At 43.5% G+C, this 22,131-nt stretch overlaps 1 protein-coding gene across 2 annotated transcripts in view; it reads right to left on the bottom strand.

The window, feature by feature from the left end:
- Positions 1-19,562, bottom strand: part of cacna2d3a (calcium channel, voltage-dependent, alpha 2/delta subunit 3a) — a 109,927-nt gene extending 90,365 nt beyond the window's left edge. For both annotated transcript variants that reach the window (XM_028992618.1, XM_028992619.1), the window contains exons 1-3: positions 18,812-19,562; positions 18,636-18,717; positions 1,938-2,054 (exon numbers count right to left, since the gene is read on the bottom strand). In XM_028992618.1, the coding sequence (XP_028848451.1) occupies positions 1,938-2,054; positions 18,636-18,717; positions 18,812-18,918 (306 nt within the window). In that variant the 5' untranslated portion in view covers positions 18,919-19,562. The remainder of the gene's footprint in view (positions 1-1,937; positions 2,055-18,635; positions 18,718-18,811) is intronic.
- Positions 19,563-22,131: the final 2,569 nt, after the last annotated feature.

Genomic DNA, 22,131 nt, shown 5'->3' with positions numbered 1-22,131 from the left:
TGGTTACTGTCGACCACTGTACTCGCTGGTCACTTTATTTGGTAAAATTATTTAATTGCGTGTTAACACAAACAGCTAAAGAGTCAATCAAATGGAAACAACTCCATCCATTTCGAGACAGGGTAAAGACAACTTGCTGAAGTTCAAACCAAGCATCAGAATGCAGAAGACATGGGATTTAAGTGAATTTGAATGTAGCACGGTTGTTCATGCCGGACGGGCTGTTCTGAGTATTTCAAGAACTGCTGGAATTTTCACACACTACCATTTTCTCTGGGCTTTTCACAGAAAATATCCAATGGACTCCACAGCTACGAGATCTCAATCCCAAAACCAGTTTGGATATGGGCCGATACTGAGTATGGATCCGATACTAGTACTTATTGTAGGGAGGAGAATGTAATTCTGTCACATTTAAGGAATCACATGAGACCTAAATATTGACTTAAATACTGCTTCCTGTATATTAAGTGAATATTTATATATACATTTATTGAATACACAATATAAGACAATATAAAAATAAGAGAGTGTGACATGTTATTCTGACTGCTCACTTCAGCATTAAGTAGGCATGGTTAAAGCATCCCTGTGCACCCTCACACCCCACATAAATATTATTTCAGTTAACAAGCTTAAGAGTAGGCCTATGGGTACCATATGCCATTTCTACACTGTCAACGTAACACACCTGGCAGATCTGCAGCATTTTACAGAATATTTTCCTCCAGAAGACCACCTTCCTCACGGTGTCACGGTCAGATGATATGGATGAATTAAATCACTACAATCTACTTATAATCACAATCTCCCCCCGACTTTGGTTTGAGAGCCCGTCTCAATGCTTTGCTTGTATTGATCACGCATCAACTTTGACCGCATTGTCCACAGAGGCAGCGTAGCACCGCTCATCATCGACTGGCTTTAACTTTAACTTAAGTGGCCCCTTCTGCTGAGGCACCTGTTAACTGGATCATTTATTTATCTGCTGATTGACCTGGTTGCATTTGGGGCATGAGTATGGACCAGATCAAAGTTTCAGATACAGACAGTTACTTATGCAGCAATTAATCACAGTTATCTTTGTAAACTATTTTAGTTTACATTTAATGTCTTTCATAAGACACAGAAATGTGCAAAACAAGCCCCGGTGTATCCACAAACCAGCTAGCACATAATGGATGTATTTACATATTCGGGTGTACACCCACGCAACAAATTGCACTGCACCATTAGAGCGAGCACAGATAACACATATGCACATACACATACATCCAATCCCACTGCATTAACAGATCCTTCTCTTTATGCCTTTTCAGCCTGCTGTTACCACATCCTCCCCAGGATGGTACAGGAACTGCTGAAGCAGCATTAAATTACCCTGTAAACAAATATTCTAAAATTAATCTTCATTCAAGCTGAAATCCTCTTACCACATTGGACCCAGAATCTAGTGCAGTAAGCTAGTCGTTTTATTCAACAATTAATGTGCTCTACTAAAGCACATACAAATATCTAGAAAAAAAAAGAAATAAACTACAACTGGTTTATTTTAGAGGGATGGGATTATTTAAGACATACAGGATACAGTGTGATAATATATGATTATAATAATTAATTTTAGTTGTGATCACGTTGTTAAGGGTTTGTGGTACATGACCGATTGGTCCATATCCAGAGCGACTTACAATCAGTAGTTACAGGGACAGTCCCCCTGGAGACACTCAAGGTTAAGTGTCTTGCTCAGGAACACAATAGTGTTAAGAGGCATTTGGTTCTTCTGGTTCATGGACTAATGTGTTACCCGCTAGACTACTAACACCCCCTACATGATCTATTACCCCTGGCTGGTATGTTGTGTCTCCAAAACATTGTTTCGTGATGAAAAGATACATGAGATGTGACACGGGTCTTGCAGCATAATAGCACACACTCACCTTCATGGCTTCAGCCTTCTTGTGGAACATCTCCTCCATATCCTCAGCAAGTCTTTTGACCAGTTTGAGTCCATCAATCTCCTCCACTCGAACAGAATGCTCAAACTCCTTATATTTCTGGAAGAGACAAAAAATCCATTGTATAAATTTTTACAAATTCTTGAAAAAACAATCAAATTTCTATGAAGACCATTTGTATCGTTGGATAAGTGAATTTTTAATTTTTTCCTGTCACCAAAGGTCAGAGTGAAAATGTAAGTCACCGTGCTGGTTACTATAAATTACATTTGCACATGGATCTGTGGGTTCCAAACTTCTAAAATGATGCAGTGCCTCCCAGCCTGTCACAATCCACTCAATTCAAAATCTCATTATGGTTTACTCACGTCCAGTCACTTCCTGCCACACACTTCCTGTCCCAGCCATTTACACATACAGCACATATCTCCGCTTATTAATTCTGAATTACAGAAGCATCATATGACTTCAGATGCCATTCTCAGATATATATGAAGTCGGAGAATAGGAACTGATTTACATTTCAGGAGGAAATTTTGTCTTTAATTTGTATTAAACTGCAAAAATGAAGAATCAGAATTGTGTTCATTGTCCGAGTATGCAACACACACACAAGGAATCTGGTTCCAACACAGCAACATAGTACAGTGGTGACGTGCAAAAAAGCAAGTCATTCTACATAGTTACACAAGGCAGACCGTCATCTATACACACACACCATCCCCACAGAGCAGGGGAATGTGTTTATGTGTGCCAGACATGTCTGTCTCAGTGTTCCCAACAGACGGTCTGCCTTGCCGAGACAAAGGGCTGTGGGGCTAATCTCCCCGATACAGCGAGCACCCAGATGGGGCCAATTGCACCCAGGGGCGTCCCGTCCACTCATCACCAATCTGCTCAAGCCCCACCTAACCATCCAGGAATACACACTCAAACACACACTAAAACACATACGGTGCAGGTGCCGGAGACAGATAGGACTAAAGCAAAGACCAGTGTCATGCCTTAATTTCAACCATCGGCACTAAGTAATATCCACACACCCAAGGTCCATTCTCCACAAGACTAGACTCAATCAAACCCCCAGTTGGTGATCCAAGTAGCTATCCAAGAAAGTAGCTGATCCAAGAAAGAAGAGCAGAACATAAACGGGAGACATCAGTAAAAACTCCCAGACTGCAAAATGAGTCAAAAAGCTCTAGAGCTTCGAGCTCCTACATCTTCTATCCTACACTGAACTGTTGTGGTTTAATCAGACAGAGAACACAAATGTCCTCCATTTATTTTCTCATGAGTATTCTGCAGCCCCTAAGTGACAAAAAAATAATAACGCAGCACACGGGGAAGCATGTGTCACACTGCACATGAACCACCATGTCACTTCGTGCTGTGAAAGGCTCAATATAAAGTCTCTCAGGGGCACTTAATGTATGTTTTTCATCCACCTCCCCATGCCATTGCTACAAAAAAATCAGTCAAGGGAGAAAACATAATTATTTCTCACAAGTTACAGGATCAAATAATACCATAATATCTCTAAATTCACATTTATGCCATTCTTCTTAAAAAAGCAACTCTGTTCTCTATGTTCTTTCATTTTTGTCAGACTTTCATTGAAATAATTCCTTCACATGCAAGTGTTTGATTAATCATGAGTTATTAACAAGAGTGACATCTGATCTACTTGAACTTCTTCTCTGTGGACAGTGTGGAGAGAGTGCCCTGCATTTCATATTTTGGTCTGAGCCTTTCACTTATTCATTTGAAATAACTTCAGACTTGTTAAAAGTCACTGAAAACTGACAATAGGCACCTACAGTATGAATGAAATTTAGTTACTGTCACTCCTCAAAAAGATATCATCATAAATGTCAGCAAAACAACAAGAAGACATGTTCTTAGACTACTTCATAAAAATGTTTAAATGAGTTGAATGGGATGGTTTCAGAGAGGAAGCCTTCCTGAGTGATTCATTCTCACGTCAGACTAAAACTGCTGCAGTGTTGGAACTGATTTGCCCCCAGAGAAAACACTACACTCTTAAAACCAGCGCTACAGTGTAAACCGGCGCGTTCCTTAGAATAACAATTAATGATACTGCCTCATCATTTTCCTGCACAGCTACTAGGCCCCAAAGCCAAGTTCGCAATTACTGCGTGACAGCAGAAGACAAGCAGGCACACAGCGCATGTACAGTTAATGTGAAGATGCCATAATACCAAGTAATGCACAGTCATAAAATACCACAATTCCAAATACTGATCTGTGCATTATTTTATTCAAACATTTAAGGATGAATTGAATGTGTGAAAAATGCCTTTTTCCAAAGCCGCACAAAGCTCATCAACTGAACTCATAACTGATTTGAGAATTGAGAAAAAAAACTGACATTATTGTCAAAATTTAAACATTAAGCATCACAAGGTAAATCCATTTAGAATTGAATAATGATACAGACATTGCAGTATTGATGCACATTAACAATGTGTCCTGATACATATTCATAAAAATGAACTGCTTCAGCATCTCTGTCATACAGAATTCATTTTTGATAGTGTTTACCGTGAAATTTATTGTTACTAATATCCCTTTAAAACATGTAAATGTCCTGTACATATGTGCAACAGCTTAAATCTGGACCTTTAAACAGATATAAATCCCAGCTCCGCCCGTCCGAGCATCACTGGTCGGGCACTGCGGTGAACACCACAGGCTGAACCCGCCACCGGCACTGAAGCCATTTCTGCTGTCAGCATGGTCCCGACGGACCGGTGGGAAAGCCGGGGGAAACGGCTTATCTCCACACGCTGCGCTCCCCGGGTGACAGGCCGTCCACTTCACATGTCACAGGAGCCACGTGCCCACCCCCCATAGGACTCTTGTGTGAACCGTGGCAAGGACTTACGAGCGTTTCTCAGAGAATTGTGTGAACGGCCAGCAGTGATTGGGTGAAGCAGGGTGAGAAGAAGCACAATGTGGTGGAGGGAGGAACAGAGCCGCAGAGGAGGCGCAACTCATTTCACGCCTGTCCTACTCAAGGGTTTGGCGCAACAGCCAGGGATTTCACTAGAGTGTCACCATCAGCTGGCAGGCTGTTTTTCAAGCACATTCCACAGATTTTGAGAATTTGGAGGACAAGTCAAACATTGAACTTGTTCTTGTGTCTTCAAGCCTATCTTTAACAATGTGTGCATTGTCTTTCTGAAAGACAGCAATGTCATCAGGGAATGCAGTTTCTAAGAAGACGAGTACTTGGTCAGCAACAAAGTTTAGGTAAAATCCACAGGAAAATGAGAGCCTTGGTTCCTCTGCTCTCCACACCTTGGCTGTACATGACCCTGTCGCCAGTTCACTGGTTTTCCTTCCTTGGACCACTTCTGGTCCAATCTGACAACTGCAGATCAGAAACATGCCACATGAGCTTCAGCATTGAAGATGATATGTCCCAACCATTTACATTTACATTTATGGCATTTATCAGACACCCTTATCCAGAGCGACTTACAATCATAGGTACAGGGACAGTCCCCCCCTGGAGCAACTTGGGGTTAAGTGTCTTGCTCAGGAACATGATGGTAGTAAGTGGGATTTGAACCTGGGTCTTCTGGTTCATAGGCGAGTGTGTTACCCCTAGGCTACTACCACCCAACCATCAAGCCATCACAATTTGGTTCTTTTTAAAGTTGCTAGTGTAATGAGATAATCAATGTTATTCACTCCATTATTTTACAGCTGATGACTGTCTATAAAACGTAATACATTTTGAGTTTCATGTTGGACCGGAGTTTCATGTTGATCCTGTGTTATTATGTTTCCTGATTTCTTCACCTGTGTATGATGGTATGCCCTGCCCTGCCCTGCCCTGTTCGTGTCTGTTTGCCATGCTTTGCTTTGGCCCGGGCCTGAAGCTGTCAGTGCAGGACAGCCGCCACTTGTTCTTATGGACTTCCTTCATGGACTGTTTTGGGTGACTGTTTTGTGCCTAGGAGGGAGGGTAATGTCATGATCCGGTCTGGCAGGGGCCACTCCGGGTCTGGAGTACAGACCGGAGTTTCATGTTGGTCCTGTGTTATGTTTCCTGATTGTTTTCACATGTGTATGATTGTATAAAGCTGCCCTGTTTGTGTCTGTTCACCGTCGGGTCATTGTTTGGTGATGTTTCCCTTGTCCTGTCCACTGTTACATCCTTTGGGCTGTAGAATGGTTTAGGGGTGCTCTGTTTGGTGTGTGTTTCCCTTTAGGCTGTGTGCTCATCAGACAGGAGCACTTAAGGACAACTCCCACCAGATGGGGCCCATTGTTGTGGAGCCGAAGGAGGATAGACTGGAGAGTGTTGAAGAGTTAGAGAAAAGCCTTTGTTGCGTGTTAGTGGTCAGTGTTGTGATTTGTGTTAGTTGTGTAAACTGTATAGTCTCTCCTTTTATGATGTGTTGTTCCTCCTGTTGGATGCTGATGTAGGTTTTGGTTGGTTGTTCACTCCTCACTGTAAATAAAAGCACAATACTTCACTTTGGCCGGGTATGTGTGTGTTCTCGCCTCACACATCCCTCTCCCTCATTGTCACGTTTCCCAAACCCTAGACAGGGACATGACATCCACCATGTATTAAACCCCTGTTTCGTGACGTTGTGCGTATGTGTCCTTCTTCCACGCCATGTCCAGCCATCGTGACAAAACCATTTCCCAAATATATACACATATCTGTATATATAACGTCAATCAATATTACAGTCAGTAAGTCCTAACAATTTAGCTAATGGAAGGGATATAGCCATTTTTATTTTAGTTTTTACTTAATTGAATCCAGAAGGAAAGAGGTTTGTGAAGGACATTTTATCAAGGACAGTCTATTTGAGTCTGCTGGAATGAAGACCTGTGTTCTTTAACCTTCCTGTGTCTCAAATGCCCTACAGCAAGAGCCGCGGGTGACAAATGCAAACAGAGCACACCTCCTGCCCCAACCAGAATACATATATAGCTCAGCTTCAGTCAGAAGTGAGCCAACTGTCACATTAGCCAATTAATTTGAGGACGACGCTGCCTTTCGGACAACGAGAGGGACACATAGCTTAGCTCCTGTTGTAAAGCTGTCACAAGCTACTTCTCCTGCCACAATGCAGCCGGCCATGCTGGCAAAGGGCTGCACACGTAAAGTGAGTCACCTGCGCACAGCTCAGCACATTTCAGCGCCCAAATGCATGAGAGTTCTCTAAAATTTGCCTCACACTTTTGTGTTGACAGGCCCACCGCAGCAGACACAAATCGCTGTGCCGTCATGTGCCCTGCAACGCAATGCGGGGTGTTTACCAAGCTAATTTCGAAGCCAAGTAAAGCTATATTTGCTACTTTGCCATTTAATGTCAAGGTTTGATGTGTCATGTTTCTCCTACAAAACAGAACAATTGACTGACACATTAAACTATTTTTGCCCACTTCTTCAGTTACACAGACCCACTTAGCCGCTGGTCATTAGGCCTGCAGATTGATGGCGGCTGTCATCTCATCATCTTCTGCCGCTGCAGCATATGCATTACTGTAACATGCTGTTCGTCATATCGCTCCATCTGGAAGAAGCGGGTTTCAGTGGGTGAGTGGAACAGAACGCGAGTCTGATCCTCTGCTGGAGACGTGGACTGTGCTATCTGATCCAGCCAGCCATTGCAACTGCATATGCATAGCTTCTGTTTTAAGATTTGGCAGGGATGCTGAGTTTCCGCAAAGCTCCTTTGGGCTACTTTTGGATCTATTTTTGCACCACTAAAGTGGGAGTGAAAGGTTTACTACGTCTGAGACCATATCAAAATTTCACGTTGTCACAAGCTACTAGAGGTGTCTGCCACGCTTACTTTCTTTTCGTTGAACAAATTCTAACATTTAAAGATGAAGTTCCAAAGAAGCGCATTTATTGAGTTCAGGCAAATATATGCCGATCTGCTAGTCACCATGTATAGATACACTGTATACCATTTCTACCGTTTCATTCTTCAAGGGCCTTCTCTTGATCAGTAGTTTTAATAGCTAACTTTTTACTGGTTAGACTGTTCTGTCAGGGTTCTTACACACACATTTTTAGGAAAATAATTTCCATGACTTTTCAGTTACTCTAAGGCCATTTTTCATGACCATATGTTCTCTGAAATTTCTGTGGAAATGTGAAATAAATCATAAAAAGTCAAATTTAGCAAAAAAGTTATGACAATTTCTGACAAGCTTAAATGACAGTGTTTCTTCTTTCAAGAGCCCCATCACGTTCTGGCATAGATCATCAGCTGTAATTTACATGACCTTTATAAGGAGACACGTGGCTGCGGGGGTGCTGGAATATGGAAGCAACACACGCAGTACCACGTGACATGATCTACTACGTAAAGCCATTCAAGATGTTATAGACCTGTGCTAGTTTTAAATGTTGTAATTGTAAACGTCAGTCTTACACAAATTATGTGCTTCATTATACATTCAATTGTCAATAAGATTTCAGACTTTTCCAAATTTACATCTTTATTTCATATTCCAAAACTTTTCAAGGCATAGAAAATTCTCCATCGGAAACCTGTGCATTTACTGCTTAGGCCTTTGGTTCTCAAACTGGTGGTACTCAGGCTCCCTCTAGTCGTTCTGCCCAGGAGATGTATTACTATTCCTAATACCCTCAATGTAGTACAGTCAATATTCTCACTTACTGTGTGTTTGACTGCAGCACTGACAGTGCATGACCGTCAGTAATAAATAATATTCATATTAGGAATATTACATACCTAAATACTACTAGTGGGCTACAGTATGCTGCTGTATTTAAATGGCAGTCATAATTACGGTACTTGGAGGGCGAAATAAGGAAAAGTTAAGTTGTTCTGTCTCTTTGATTGCAAAGGCTGTTGTGTTATTTTTTTTCTGTAGTGAGTTTGACTGATCAGAACACAGGCCGGAGGGGGTTGAGAAAAATGGGCTGGGGTGATGGGGTATAAACTGCCTGGGCAGCAAAACTATTTTAGGGTGTTCTCATCTCTTACGTCACCCCGCTGCGTCCCCTGATCCTGTCCCATGTTACTTTAGAGCCATAAACTAAAGAGGCAGTTAATCCATTATTGAAGGGCTTCTCACTCACTCGACAAAAAGACAAGAAGAGGCTGAAAGAGGGAGAAAAAGAGGGGGAAAGGGAGACACAGAGAGTCCAAGAGACCCAGGATACTCTTCGTCTGACCAAACAACATGCCACTTTAGCATTATATTTCTCATTGGTCTCCAGTGAGACGCAGGTGCTGCAGTATTCTTTATTTACTTCCAGTAGGTCACTGCAGTATGTTTTTTTTTCTTTTTTCACAGGTGACCTTCCTGCCTCCCACATACCACACTGGAGCAAAGCACCGAAATGTCCACAACTACACGGTACGCTCTGAGCTGATTTACTGTTTTCAAGCTATTTTCAATGCACTCTGCGTCTCCATTATTTCCTCTTTGCGCAAAGCGCTAATAGGCAGGATGGAGGAGGGAGAAGAATATTAATGTGCAGGAGGTGGACATTTTAGAACCACTTAAGACATTTGAGAACCATGCCTATCCTTGGCGGGGGTCTGTCTGGAAATCTGCCGTTTCAATATATGTATTAAGAATTTAAAGCACCGTTATTTGGCAGATACATACCGTTACTTACACCCAGACGGCAAGCACCTTTTTAAATAATCATCTGAAATTTTGAAAGTAATCCAGGGATTGATATCCAGTGCAGGATTGCACTCGTCCAGCACACGTTTGATTCAGTATTTGACTTTCTTGACACAAAGGGGAAATTCTCTAAACAAAACATACACGAGGCTGTATTTTACTAGTTTCTCACTAGTGAGTTTGTTGGAAGTGCTCCAGGTTGTTGTGGGCTTTTTATTTTACTTTTCACATCAGTGAAGCTTGTCACTATGCCTATTAGAATATTTGATGTGATGTGATGTGATGTGATGCACTGCTTCTCTTGTGTTGTCATTAATATGTTCCCTCCCACATACAGTATGGTTGAGAAGCATGGCTCCAGACATTAGACTTACAACCTTTAAAGTAAGTGCTTTATACCCTGAATGTCACAGAATACTGGTAAACACACAACAGACATGTTTGGTCACATTCATTAGCGTAACTCAGGGCGTGTCTAAGTCGTAAATTTATGTCGTAAAGCTGTAAAAAGCACAAATAAAAATTATTAGGTTAACTTTTATTTTAATTCATTTTTTACCAGCAAGGTGACTCCACATTGTGTAAATTGGCTTTGACCTCGGCCCTCTCTGTAATTTTCATGTCACATGCGAGCAAAACTAAAGATGATCTTGAAGAAGTGAAGTTTATTGATTTTTTTGGTGAAATATTGCATTGTGAAGACTGTATCAGGATACGCATCATATCCCTGTCAGTGTATTGTCTCAGTCCTACTGGATGAACTGCGGAGATGTGAGTGTTGAATGACTCCGAACTCCTACTCACAACAAAGCAAAGTGAGGGGAAAAAACCTCAATGATTTAGTGTTGAAATAGCTCAAACTGCTAATTTCTGGCTGGTGTCTGTTCTTCCTTCTAGCCATGGCATCATGAGTCCGTAACAACTAAAGAGAAGCAAGCAATCAAGTTATTGTCCACTTATCAATTATGGAGTATTACAGAAAAGTAAATTCCTTTAGGGTGGTTTAAGTTTTTTTTTTGTAATAGCTTATCACTATTACACCAATCTCAGAATGGCAACAGTGACATATGTGTGGTGGCAGCGTGAACGTGCCCAGACCTGCCCGACACAAACACAGAGCAAGGCCATGAGCGTATCTATGGAAATGCAGGTCAGGAGGCAGTAGAGAGTCAGATGACTGATGAGTGTGGAGCTGAGGATATTCATCACTACCCCTGACATCCATCATCCGGAGAGAAAAACTGAATGGTGGACAGAGAGTGAGAGAGCAGGAGAGGCCAGCGATGGGCAAGATGAACAAGTGAAAACATGCAAGAGTGTGTGTGTGTGTGTGTGTGTGTGTGAGTATATTTATATTTCAACCAGCCTTGGGGCAGGAGCTAATGTTACATCGAACATATTCATTTGGGTTTACTGTCTAGAATATGGTTCATAAGAAATAAGAAGAAATACAACAAAACTGGCCATTTCTTGCCATTGGGTGGATGACCAGGTAGATCATGAGTAGGACACTGCTCAGAATGAGACAGTATTACACATTCAGAAGATGCTGACTTGTCATCAAGGTGGGTAGGTAACAGCATGCTCAAACTGATCAAAATTAAGTACCACGGTCATGCAGTAATATCACCTTGAAAGTGAAAGCGAAGGGATTGTCATTGTGATACACTGCAGAACAGCACACGGTGGCACAACGAAATGTGTCCTCTGCTTTTAACAATAACCCTTAGTGAGCAGTGGGCAGCCATGACAGGCGTCCTGGGAGCAGTGTGTGGGGACGATGCTTTGCTCAGTGGCACCTCAGTGGCACCATGGTGGATCGGGATTCGAACCGGTAACCTTCTGATTACGGGGCCGCTTCCTGAACTGCTAGGCGACCACTGCCCCGCTTTACCTTATCAACAATGTTCAAGCAGCATGCTATGCGAGAGCCCTCTCTGGGACATCCTTGTTCAAGCAGTCAACATTGAAAGGAACCAGCCTCTGGACCTGCACAGTTTGCTTGGAAGTGAGGGCCGATAATGAGATAAAACAGCTCCATGTCTAACAGCACCACCTAACCACTTTGCAACAGCACACCATCCATCAGCTATGAGGACAGAGAGCAGGGACCTCCCATCACCCTTTGCAGGAATTTCTGCATGGCCTCACAAAGCCAGGACCACAGCTGTGGGATGCCACCTCCTCAAAGCACAGAAGGCCCATTTAGTTTGTAGAGCATTGGGATCCACAGTGCCCCTGCTGGCCACTCAAGACTACATCCGCCGTACCTGGAGGTCTCTCATACCACGGCTACTTCTAGTGATGTGTTGTGTCATTTCTTATTTAAACAAGGCATATAATAAATCCACCTAACTACTGCATTCACCTGAAACAGTCATGGAAAGAAGGAAGTTAAACAGGAAGGATTTCTGAGCTCTGCCAATGAAAAGTAGTCTAACAGTATGGCATTAGCGCCACTGCACTGCTCTGTACAGTACAGACGGCTCCTCTTGAGGACTGGTGCAACACATTGCACTCTGACCGTTGACCACAAAAACCTTTTCCGTGCAGGGATGGGGAAAAAATATAAACGGAAAACATGCAGGCCTCAAAACGGATTCGTGTACTGTAATGGCTTTGTTCCACTAAACAATCATGAAGCAATATAGGAACAACCTGTCTGAGCTGGACGGCCAGCCTCTGAGTGCAATATGGTCGGTAGGCTCTAGCAGGCTTTGACACACGGAAGCTCTCGGGGCTCTGGCGGCCGAGAGAAACAGCAGTAATGAACCGTAACCAGAGCACAGCCAAATTGTTTCGCTGGCAGGCTGCTGTGAAGAGGAGGCCTTTGTGACTCTGCCTGGTTAAACTGGTAGTACGGGGAAGGAGCGAAGCTAATGTTAAACCTCACCCATCCCTCACCTGCTGCTTCCTCTTCAAAGCGCGTTCTCTCGAGCTCTAATCTGGCTCGGATCCTTCAGTTTAGGCATTGATGTTGTAATGCTTCGGTGATGCAAATAGAACAGAGAGAGAAAAAAGTCGTTTGACTTCACTAAACCCAGAAAATGGAGCCAGGATGCAGGGCATTGTGACATAGGACAGTGGTTGAAGCAGTTGACATGTTCTTCACAAGTTTCCTTCTGTTGTACAAAGACATTTACATTTACTCCCCAAACGTTTATGAATGGGTGGATGGATGCTGGCATGGATGGTTGTCCAGATGAATCAACAGCTGAGAGGATGAATGGAATAAATGGATGGATGGATGGATGGATGGAAGAGAAGATGGATGGATTGTGTAAATTCTCAAGCATTTACCCTGAACTGGTAAAGGAATATCTCTTCCTTCCTTCACTGTAGTATACATGAGCAGCTGTATGAGGAGCTGAAGGCCAAACATACAAGCTGTTTCTCTAAGATTCCACTCCTCCTTCCTGCCTTTCATCCTCTCCTAGTCTTCTCCTCCTCCTGCATTTTCTCTTCATTCTATGACTAGGTTTTAGGCACAGCAGGGCGCTCTATTTCTCCATGGGAGCGAAGCGCAAGAAATCCCCCAGCATACAAATGTAAATCAGTGTCATTTTTTTTTGCATAAAACAGATATGAGAATCATTTCTGCAGCCCACAGCCTACAATTCTACTGTAATTATGAAAGAGGTGTCTATGATGTTGTCTAATAAGGGATACGTGATTTTAAAATGTTTAACCCCTTACTCCCCTTATTTATTTTATGCAACAGAAAACTGTCATGCCTCAAGCTGATGTGCTCAGTGATATATGAAATTAAAGTTGAAAGTACAACTGGACAACAGAGATATATGATTATTAGGAAATTCATAAGAACCATTCAATGCAGCACAATTAATAGTTTAAAAATGTACTAATTAGAGTAAAGTGTTTATCTGAATAATAAATGTTCATTTACAAAATACAAATTGGGCAATTAAAAGGAAAATCTCAGTCAAAGCACTATTAGGTGTTACTACACCAAAAATGGTGCTCTGGACTAATGAGGCAAACATTGAAATCTTTTGTCATAGCAGAAGCCAATTTGTTTGAGGCCTGGAGAGCAGTACAATAATCAGTGTCTTTGAAAGATGGCATAAATACACGACACAGACGCCCTGTTGGCAGTAACTGTCTACCCTGCGGTTCTCAGAGGCTTAACTGTATTTCTTTTAAAATTGGTAAAAATGTTCGTCGTATTTCCCTCCATCTTTCCTGTTTGTCTACATTCCTGTCCTAGACCAGGACGTAACAGAACTATCTTCAAAGGTGAAGAAAAGTCCTGGCCCACCCCAGAGTCCCGATCTCAACATCAACCATTCTGTTTGGGATTACATGAAGAGGCAGAAGGATTTGAAGAAACCTACAGGCTCAGAAGATTTGTGGTTAGATGTTTGGGACAACTTACCCACAGAGTTACTTCAAGAACTGTGGCATATATAGCACAATTGTTCACACAAAATACAGATTGATTAAGATTTAGCTTCTGTTCACTTGCTGCAATTTGTTAATTGATGAAAATAAAGTATTAAGATTTAAAAAGCATTCTTATTTGTAGTCTTTTTCACACCTTCTTGCACTGTGTTTTAAGTCCATAATTGTTTTGAAAGTGTTGCTAATGGAATTATATCTGTATAATTATCACAGTTTTAATGGCTGTACTTGTATTTGGAGTATTTGGAAGACTTGGTGCCCTGTCCGTAATCACAGCATGCCAGAGCAAGGTCTGTCTTTGTGTGTACAGTACAGGACACAGCCCTGAACACACACTCCTGAAACTAGATCTGGATTTTAAAAAATCCATGACTCAAGATACACACATTTGCATAACAGGCAGAAAATGGAAGTTTATTGATCAGGGAGGGAGCTTTCTCCAATTTCTCCTCTCTTTCATCTGACCCCATCATTCTCTCACACTCATACACACAAACACACACACACACACACACACACTCTTGCCTGCATTTGCCAAGGCCCTGTCTCATTTAACCTTGAGATGCTGACATCTGCAGCACAGGAAGAGACAGGGAGCAGCAGCCAGGGTAGGAGACTGGGGACAAGGGACAGGATACTGGGGACAGGGGAATGGGAACGGAGGGCGGGGGAGGGCGCGGTGGAAAGATAAGAGGAACAGCAGTAAAAAAGCAATAGGGAAGTGAAGAAGTGCAGAACGAAACCGGTAGGAATGGACAGTAATGAATTAAACATTCCTACACTTATCAACTTATTGACAGCTGGACCATTACAAATAGCTGTTTAATGTCTTGATTGCTAATTGGACACACATTTTGCCATTATCATCCTGATAGAAATCATATGGAAATCTCAGCCACTCTCCTCCAGTAATACCCTTGGGAAATGTGATAAGAAGTTGGATTAAAGTGGCTTTCCACAATGTGCCACTGAGCAGTAGGCCGTGGTCGACTAAACACACTCATCCATTTAGGACTGCAGGATTCAATGGGAATAATGGGGCAAATGGCACTGGTCACGTGGAAAACTCAGTTCAGAACATGTGTGGGTGTGGCTGATGCTCCTTAAAGAACATAAAGAAATACAAATGTGTATTTATGTTAAATGGCTGGAAAGTCTTATAGTCCCTGTGCATTAGTGTTATATAACACACACCATACTATATAATCATTTATTAAAACAAAGTATGTAATATTTTATAACTGTATGTAGTATATGTATATAACCGATGGTGGTTTTAATCAGTGATGTGCATGTTTAAGTTTGCATGTCTGCCGTAGCAACACCAAGTTGCCAAATTTTAATGCTTGTGTCAAGTTTGATGAGGATCTGCCAAGGTTAGCCCTCTTTTTTATGCTTTCTTTGCGCATATTGGCCATGTTTTGTGATAGAGTTTGATTATGGCAATGATATTTTAGTGCCTTCTAGACCCAGTGCCTGGGGTCATTAATGCACATTTTGAGGTTGGTCTTACTGTTGACAAATGAGCACCAACAATGTGAAGTCAGAACAGCTCGGTCAATGAGCACTTTCAAACGGCAGCTCAAGACCTTCCTCTATAGAGAATATTTAGATTAACTTTAAACTTTCTTATTGTCTTCCTTATCTATAGAATCTACAACAGAGTGAATAAAAAGATTGTATTCATAGTTGGGGTCCTAGTGAACCAGAATTGATCACGTCATCGATGGTAACTTAAGCACGTTGTAAGTCGCTCTGGATAAGGGCGTCTGACAAATGCCTTAAATGTAAATGTAAATGTAAGTGCTTTATTATGTGCCATAGCGCCACCTAGGGGCCAATGTGGCTGCAATTTGGCTAGCTTAGTTAGAGTGGCCACACTCTACATGGTTCATGAGTAATTACTGATTCTTGACAATTTGCTTATAGCAACTATGGCCTGCGTAAAATCACAGATATTTTTGATAATTATTTACTTTGAGAGACCCACGGATCCAAAGTTCTTATGCAAAACCCGTAAAAATGAGGTGCTTTCTACATAGATCAATTAAACAAGAGAAGCTGGATAATCAAATGCCCAACAATATTTTACATTTCAGAAGTATACAGAAGATTGTTGCATAAATTTAAATTTTATACAAATAGACCTTTACAATGAAGCAGATGACCAACTAAATAATCAAACTATTGAATTTCATGTGAATGCTTCAGTTCAGACGTTAACGCAGCAAAGTCTGACATGTTCCAACTGCTTCTGCAAATCAATAGCTAGAAAATCAATAATTCTGTAGTATCCATTTAGCCCTATTTCCAAACAAGTCAACAAGCCGGTTTGCTGATATTGGGAAAACTTGCCAAGCAATCGTAACAGGCACTAAGGATTTAAGGATCAGGATGCGGAGGTGACTGTTTTGTGCTCTGTGTTCTTTTAAATGTTGCCTCACTTACCCACGTCCATGTAAAAAAAAAAAAAAATCTAATGAATAAGTCCGTTAACTTGAATTCAAGCACAAAAGCACTATGAAAAAAATCAATGCCTTTCATGGGCACTGAAGCAGTTAACACCCCTCCGGGCGGAGGTGACGGGATCAGGTAACTAGGTACTTAGATTTCAAGCCAGTACCTGTCAAGAACCAAGAACCTTCCCGTCGGTGCCAATCAGACAACTGTTTGTTAATGAAGACCTGTGCTGTTCAACCATTAACAATGCAGGACTGCTGCCTGTGCAGTAAAGGTAATAAAGATTATATTAAGCACTAAATGATAATGCTATTATAAATTGTAATGTGGCATAAAACTGGAATGTACAGGATTCTGAGGACGACAAGCGTGCATTTATGCTCTGCATTAATCGTCGGAATGGCAATATACCCACTTGGCATCATACCTGTGCATGATGGCACCGCCCTACACAATCCGTCTTTATCCTCTTTATTCAGAAATGTAACGCATGCAGCGACTCGGCTGAATACACGACTGACCATGTGCAACAGCAGCTACTGTACTGCCGCGGTGGTCCCGGGCGAGAGACACAAAAGGTGGAGGAAAAAACCGACTAAATACGACAGCACACGGGATGCAGTGCAGGACAACGTGCGTGGCGGGTCCTGATCACCCCAACCTGTGAAATGTGAAATGGGGGGCATCGCGGTACGGTCACGTGCAGGTGCCTGTCTCTATACTCCTTCCACGTACAACGCTGAAGACCCCACACCCAATACACTTCCCCGCCAAACACGTACAGGCCCAGAGGCTCCTGGAATTCTGAGGTTCACTTCGCGTAACGTCGGCTCGCGTGTCCTGTGAATATGTGTTCAGAAAGTTCATGGCCGCGTTGCTCGCGGCAACCCAACGCACTGAAACCCACACAGCGGGCCGTTCTGCGCCTCGCTGCTCTCAGTTGCCTTGCAAAATGCATCGCGGCCGAGTAAAAGACGTGATATCCAAAATAATCGAGCGCAAATGTCTTCTTTGCTCTGAAAGTATTGCTGCCATCATTACAGCCGCCATTACGAAATCGGAAGTGCCGGAAACGTCCCTGCCTGAAGCCATGAGCCAAATTACAAATACTAAAAACATGGAACTACTCCGTGTTCACGCTGATCCGGCCAGGCTTCCAGCCGTCTCATCTCGGCAGAGCGGAGTCTGGAAAAATCCATTAAACCTTGCTGTGTGTCTACTGCCCCTTCGTCAGAGCTTCGCACCGACCTGCATGACAGGCACTTTAACAGAGGCCGATTGAAGGCGCCACGCGCTCGCACGTCCACACCGTGCAGCGACACACACTCAGAGAGAGAGAGAGAGAGAGAGAGAGAGAGAGAGAGAGAGAGAGAGAGTCTCACACCTTCGCAACGCGCGCGTGTCTCTGTGTCTGTGTGTGTACGCGGTGGGGGTCACGTCACTCCGTCGGGCCACCGAACGCTGCACACATAAAACCTCAGGCCCTGGCGAGACCCTCGCTGGTCACGTTAAAAGTGGCATCTTCACAGACCCCGCAGCCCCCGACCGACAGCATTTACCCATGTTGCACTGCGCTTAACCCCCAAATTACTGGACAAAGGCATTAAAACCAGTGACCAATTAATACATCCGATGAAGGATGAATATGTGTGTGTGTGATAGAACATGTGCTTCTGATTAAAAGAGTGTGTGACAATCATGAGCGTGTGGGTGTGCAACTGATGTAACTGAGAGGCAGCCTGTGTGTGTGTGTGTGTGTGTGTGTGTGTGTGTGAATTGTGGGGCATTCCCATGCATTATGCAGCAGCGCTCTTTGATGATAAGACTGCACTTCTGATGGGATGAAGAAGAGGAAAAAAAAAAACTTGTTGTATTCTGTCCTCTGTGGAGCTGAATCCCCCGGCGGTTTTGGTTCTCCCCTCTGTCTCGATTACCGAGGGGTCCGAAGAACCTCGCTGCAAGAGGGCTTTATCTTCCAATCGGATTCGGTTAGAGGGGAGCCGAAAAAAGGCAGCAGACCCTCGTTTCCTCGTTCCATCTCATTTTACCTCCATTCCCCCTCGCTCACGGAGAGCTCCGTTCGGTCGGGGCACAACCGGGTCGGGGGGGGGGGGGGTGGTCGAGGGCACCTACCTTCTGCAGGACCTGAGAACCCGAGTACTTGGCCGAGATGGACTTCATCTCTCCCCCGAACGCAGACGCCCACAGCTTCACCCTGCAGGTGAAGGAAGGCAGGATGAAGGTGGTGAAGGGGCGGGGGGGGGGGGTTAAAGACCGCGTGCCGGGCTAAATAAGTTGGGGTTACTCACACAGACGGGGGGATCCCCTGGTGGGACTGAACCACGTCCACCACTGCCGTCCCCAGCGCGACCCAGAGGAGGACGAAGAGCGCGCTGCATGCCTTCCGAGGGGACATGGTCGTCCGTCCGAGTCCCGCGGCTCCTTCACTGCATCCGGATGGGGTGCAAGTTCAGCGCGGAGCAGGGGTGCTGTGGGGGGGGGCGTTCCCCTCAGGTGGAGACATGGGTGGTGGGCGGTGGTGGGGTCCCGGGTTCTGACCTCCTGCTCCTGCGAGAGGTCCGGAGTGAGGAAGGGGGAGAGGACCTCCTCCTCCTCCTCTCGCGGTGAGGATGATGATGATGATGATGATGAACTTGGTGAAGAAGAAGCATCCGCCGCCGCTCCTGGTCGGAAAAGTGCTGACGGGAGACAATAAAAAAAAAAGAACCGAGACCGACGTGCGCCCCGAAATTTTATAACCATACGCGCTAATTTTTAAAGGCGAGTTAAAAAGACAACTGTAACGCTGGTTCGACGGTTTCCACCCCGCGTCCCTCCTGGTCGTTGTTTCTGCGCCGCCGGAGTCGGGGACATCGTGTTGGAGAAGCCGCCGCCGCCGCCGCAACGCCTTCGCGTCGCCTGATGGCGGCGCTGCAGCGCGGGGTTTTAAACGTAGCCCCGTAACCTCTGCCGGCGGGAAGCGTTCGAACCTGCGCTGCCCGCCGTGGTGCCCCCCAAAACGGGCATAAACGGCGAGGGACCTCGACTCTGTAACTTCATCCACGCCCGTGGAATCGACACTACGGTCCCGCGGCCAGAAGGGGGCGCTGCTACCGCCACTTCAAATTTACAGTTGGGCAACTTGTTTGTGAAAACCCCTTAAAGTGAAAAGGGGAGGAAAAAAAACGTATTTACTTAGTTTTATTTCCAAAAATTATAAGGGAGAAGGGGAAAATGTGAGGAGTGCCCCCCTAAAACAAAACAGTTGCTGATTTAGTCATTATTAAAAGCGTTCATTGTATAACAGTAGTCACATTCATAGTTTTGATGCCTTCATTGAGAATCTACTAATGTAAATGGTCAGGAAAATAAAGAAAACACATTGAATGAGAAGGTGTGTCCAAACGTTTGGCCTGTACTGTATATGGCTCATGAAACTGAATTTTAAAAATCAGCAGATCTCATCAACCCATATATTTCTGCACTTTATATAAAGGCACAAAATTGGGGCGCTTAAGGAAGCAGCCCTGTAATCAGAAGGTTGTTGGAATCCTGATCCGCCAAGGTGCCACTGAGCAAAGCACCGTCCCCACACACTGCTCCCCGGGCGCCTGTCATGGCTGCCCACTGCTCAACAAGGGTGATGGGTTAAATGCAGAGGACACATTTCACTGTGTGTACTGTGCGCTGTGCTGCTGTGTTTCACAATGACAAAAAAAATGTATTTGTAAATGGTGCTACATTTATTTGTAAGTCATACATTTTCATTGGGAATCTTGTTACGTTTGTTGCTGATATAATATATATTAATAACAACGTATATATTTGTGAATGGTGTGATATTTATTCGTGAATTTTTAAACCTAACTATCTCCATTTGCGGGCCGGAGCGGAAATGCTGCCTTGGCAAATCGATGCGTGCGGCTGATAAATGATTCATGGATGCGGGGAAACTCGGACCGTCCGGTCAGCTGGCCAGAAGTGCGCCAAGGTGACACGCAGACTGAGGAGTTGCCGTGTGTACGTGACAGTAAAACCTGTCTATGGTCATATAGTGCAGGCCAAAGAATCAAATGTGACATTCTCATTGTATTATTTTAAAATGTATTTTGGTAATTAAAGTAATGATTTCTACCTGAATGAAAAAGCGGGGATTTGTTTCTGGGACAATTATTGCTTAATAATAACAATAGCAGCAATCATTCAATAATGATCATACATATAAGTTGTAAGAATGACTTTGTTGTTATTGGTGGTGATTAATATTATGATTATATACACTGTATCTAATACATTAGAACATTTTAAAGATTGTTATACATACTATAAATATGTAATAAAATGTTAATGTACAGCCTGACATCTGTATGTGATATGAGTCCAAATTAATATACCCAATTAATTCAAATACACAGTGTGGCTTATCTGTGTATGTTTCCATGTTTAAATTTACATATTTTAGAAGTTTACAGTTATACAAGTGTCAAGTGACAAATAATTTTCCTTTACAATTTTTCTTATTGTGGCTTTTCTGGTCACTCTGTGTAGAACGTATTTTTCCATTTTTTCCCTCTACGTAACTAATGAAGACTTCACTAGAACAAAGTAGCCACCTTACAGCATAATCTGCTGCGCGCACACAAAGCCGGCGTAATTAGAGGCGTTAATTAGACAGGACTCGTTTCTTCCCGGACTTCATACAAGTCGGTGAAATGAGACTCTCAGTAAGATGAGCCATGGCTAACAGGCACTTAACAGCGCAGCCCTGCGACTGAAACTGGCAGCTTTTGCTTATTGTTGTTGCTCCTGTGACCATCACTCTCCCGACCTCAAAGCGGGCCGTGATTACACAGCGAATTTAAAAACGGACCCGTGAGGGGCTGTGAGGGGCTGTAAGGTGCTCGTATGGGGCGAGAACAACATGGTGGTAGTAGCCTAGTGGGTAACACACTCGCCTATGTACCAGAAGACCCAGGTTCAAATCCCACTTTCTACCATTGTGTCCCAGAGAAAGACACTTAACCCTGAGTGTCTCGAGGGGGGACTGTCCCTGTAACTACTGATTGTAAGTCGCTCTGGATAAGGGCATCTGATAAATATTGTAAATGTAAATGGTACAGGGTGTAGCACAAAGCTCTGGACACATAATACACATAAGCAGCTTCTCTCCATGCAAGTGACACCCATGGTTCTGAGGCCACATGCGGTTCAGTGCCACCTACTGCAGGGTTTCCTATCCAACAAGAGAAGGATCCTTCACCAAAATGATGATTTCACACATCTCGTCTGTTGTCGTTGAGATGCCTGCGCCCCGCCCCCCGACACTTTTTCAAGTCTCATCCAAAGATTCCTTTTTGAATCTATCATGTAAAATATCTGTTTTAAAAACCAAAAACCTGCATAATCCTGTCTACTGAAACCGACAGATCCTCAGGCGTCCTCGGGTCGGTCACAATTATTACATAAATAAATGAACCTCTGGTTTCCATCTGCGGGCGAATTAACTGGCCTGGGGATTAAGGCTAGTCCAGGATTATACAATATTTTAAATGGGTATTGTGCCAATGAAAAGCATAAGGTAAGGCCCTCACCCGAGCCACAGGAAGGTCAGAGACGTGACAGATGGTGA

The sequence above is a fragment of the Denticeps clupeoides genome, chromosome 10 (assembly GCF_900700375.1).
Source record: "Denticeps clupeoides chromosome 10, fDenClu1.1, whole genome shotgun sequence".
NCBI classification, from domain to species: Eukaryota; Metazoa; Chordata; class Actinopteri; order Clupeiformes; family Denticipitidae; genus Denticeps; species Denticeps clupeoides.
Note: the sequence above shows the minus strand (reverse complement) of the source record. Positions and strands in the feature narration are given on the sequence as shown.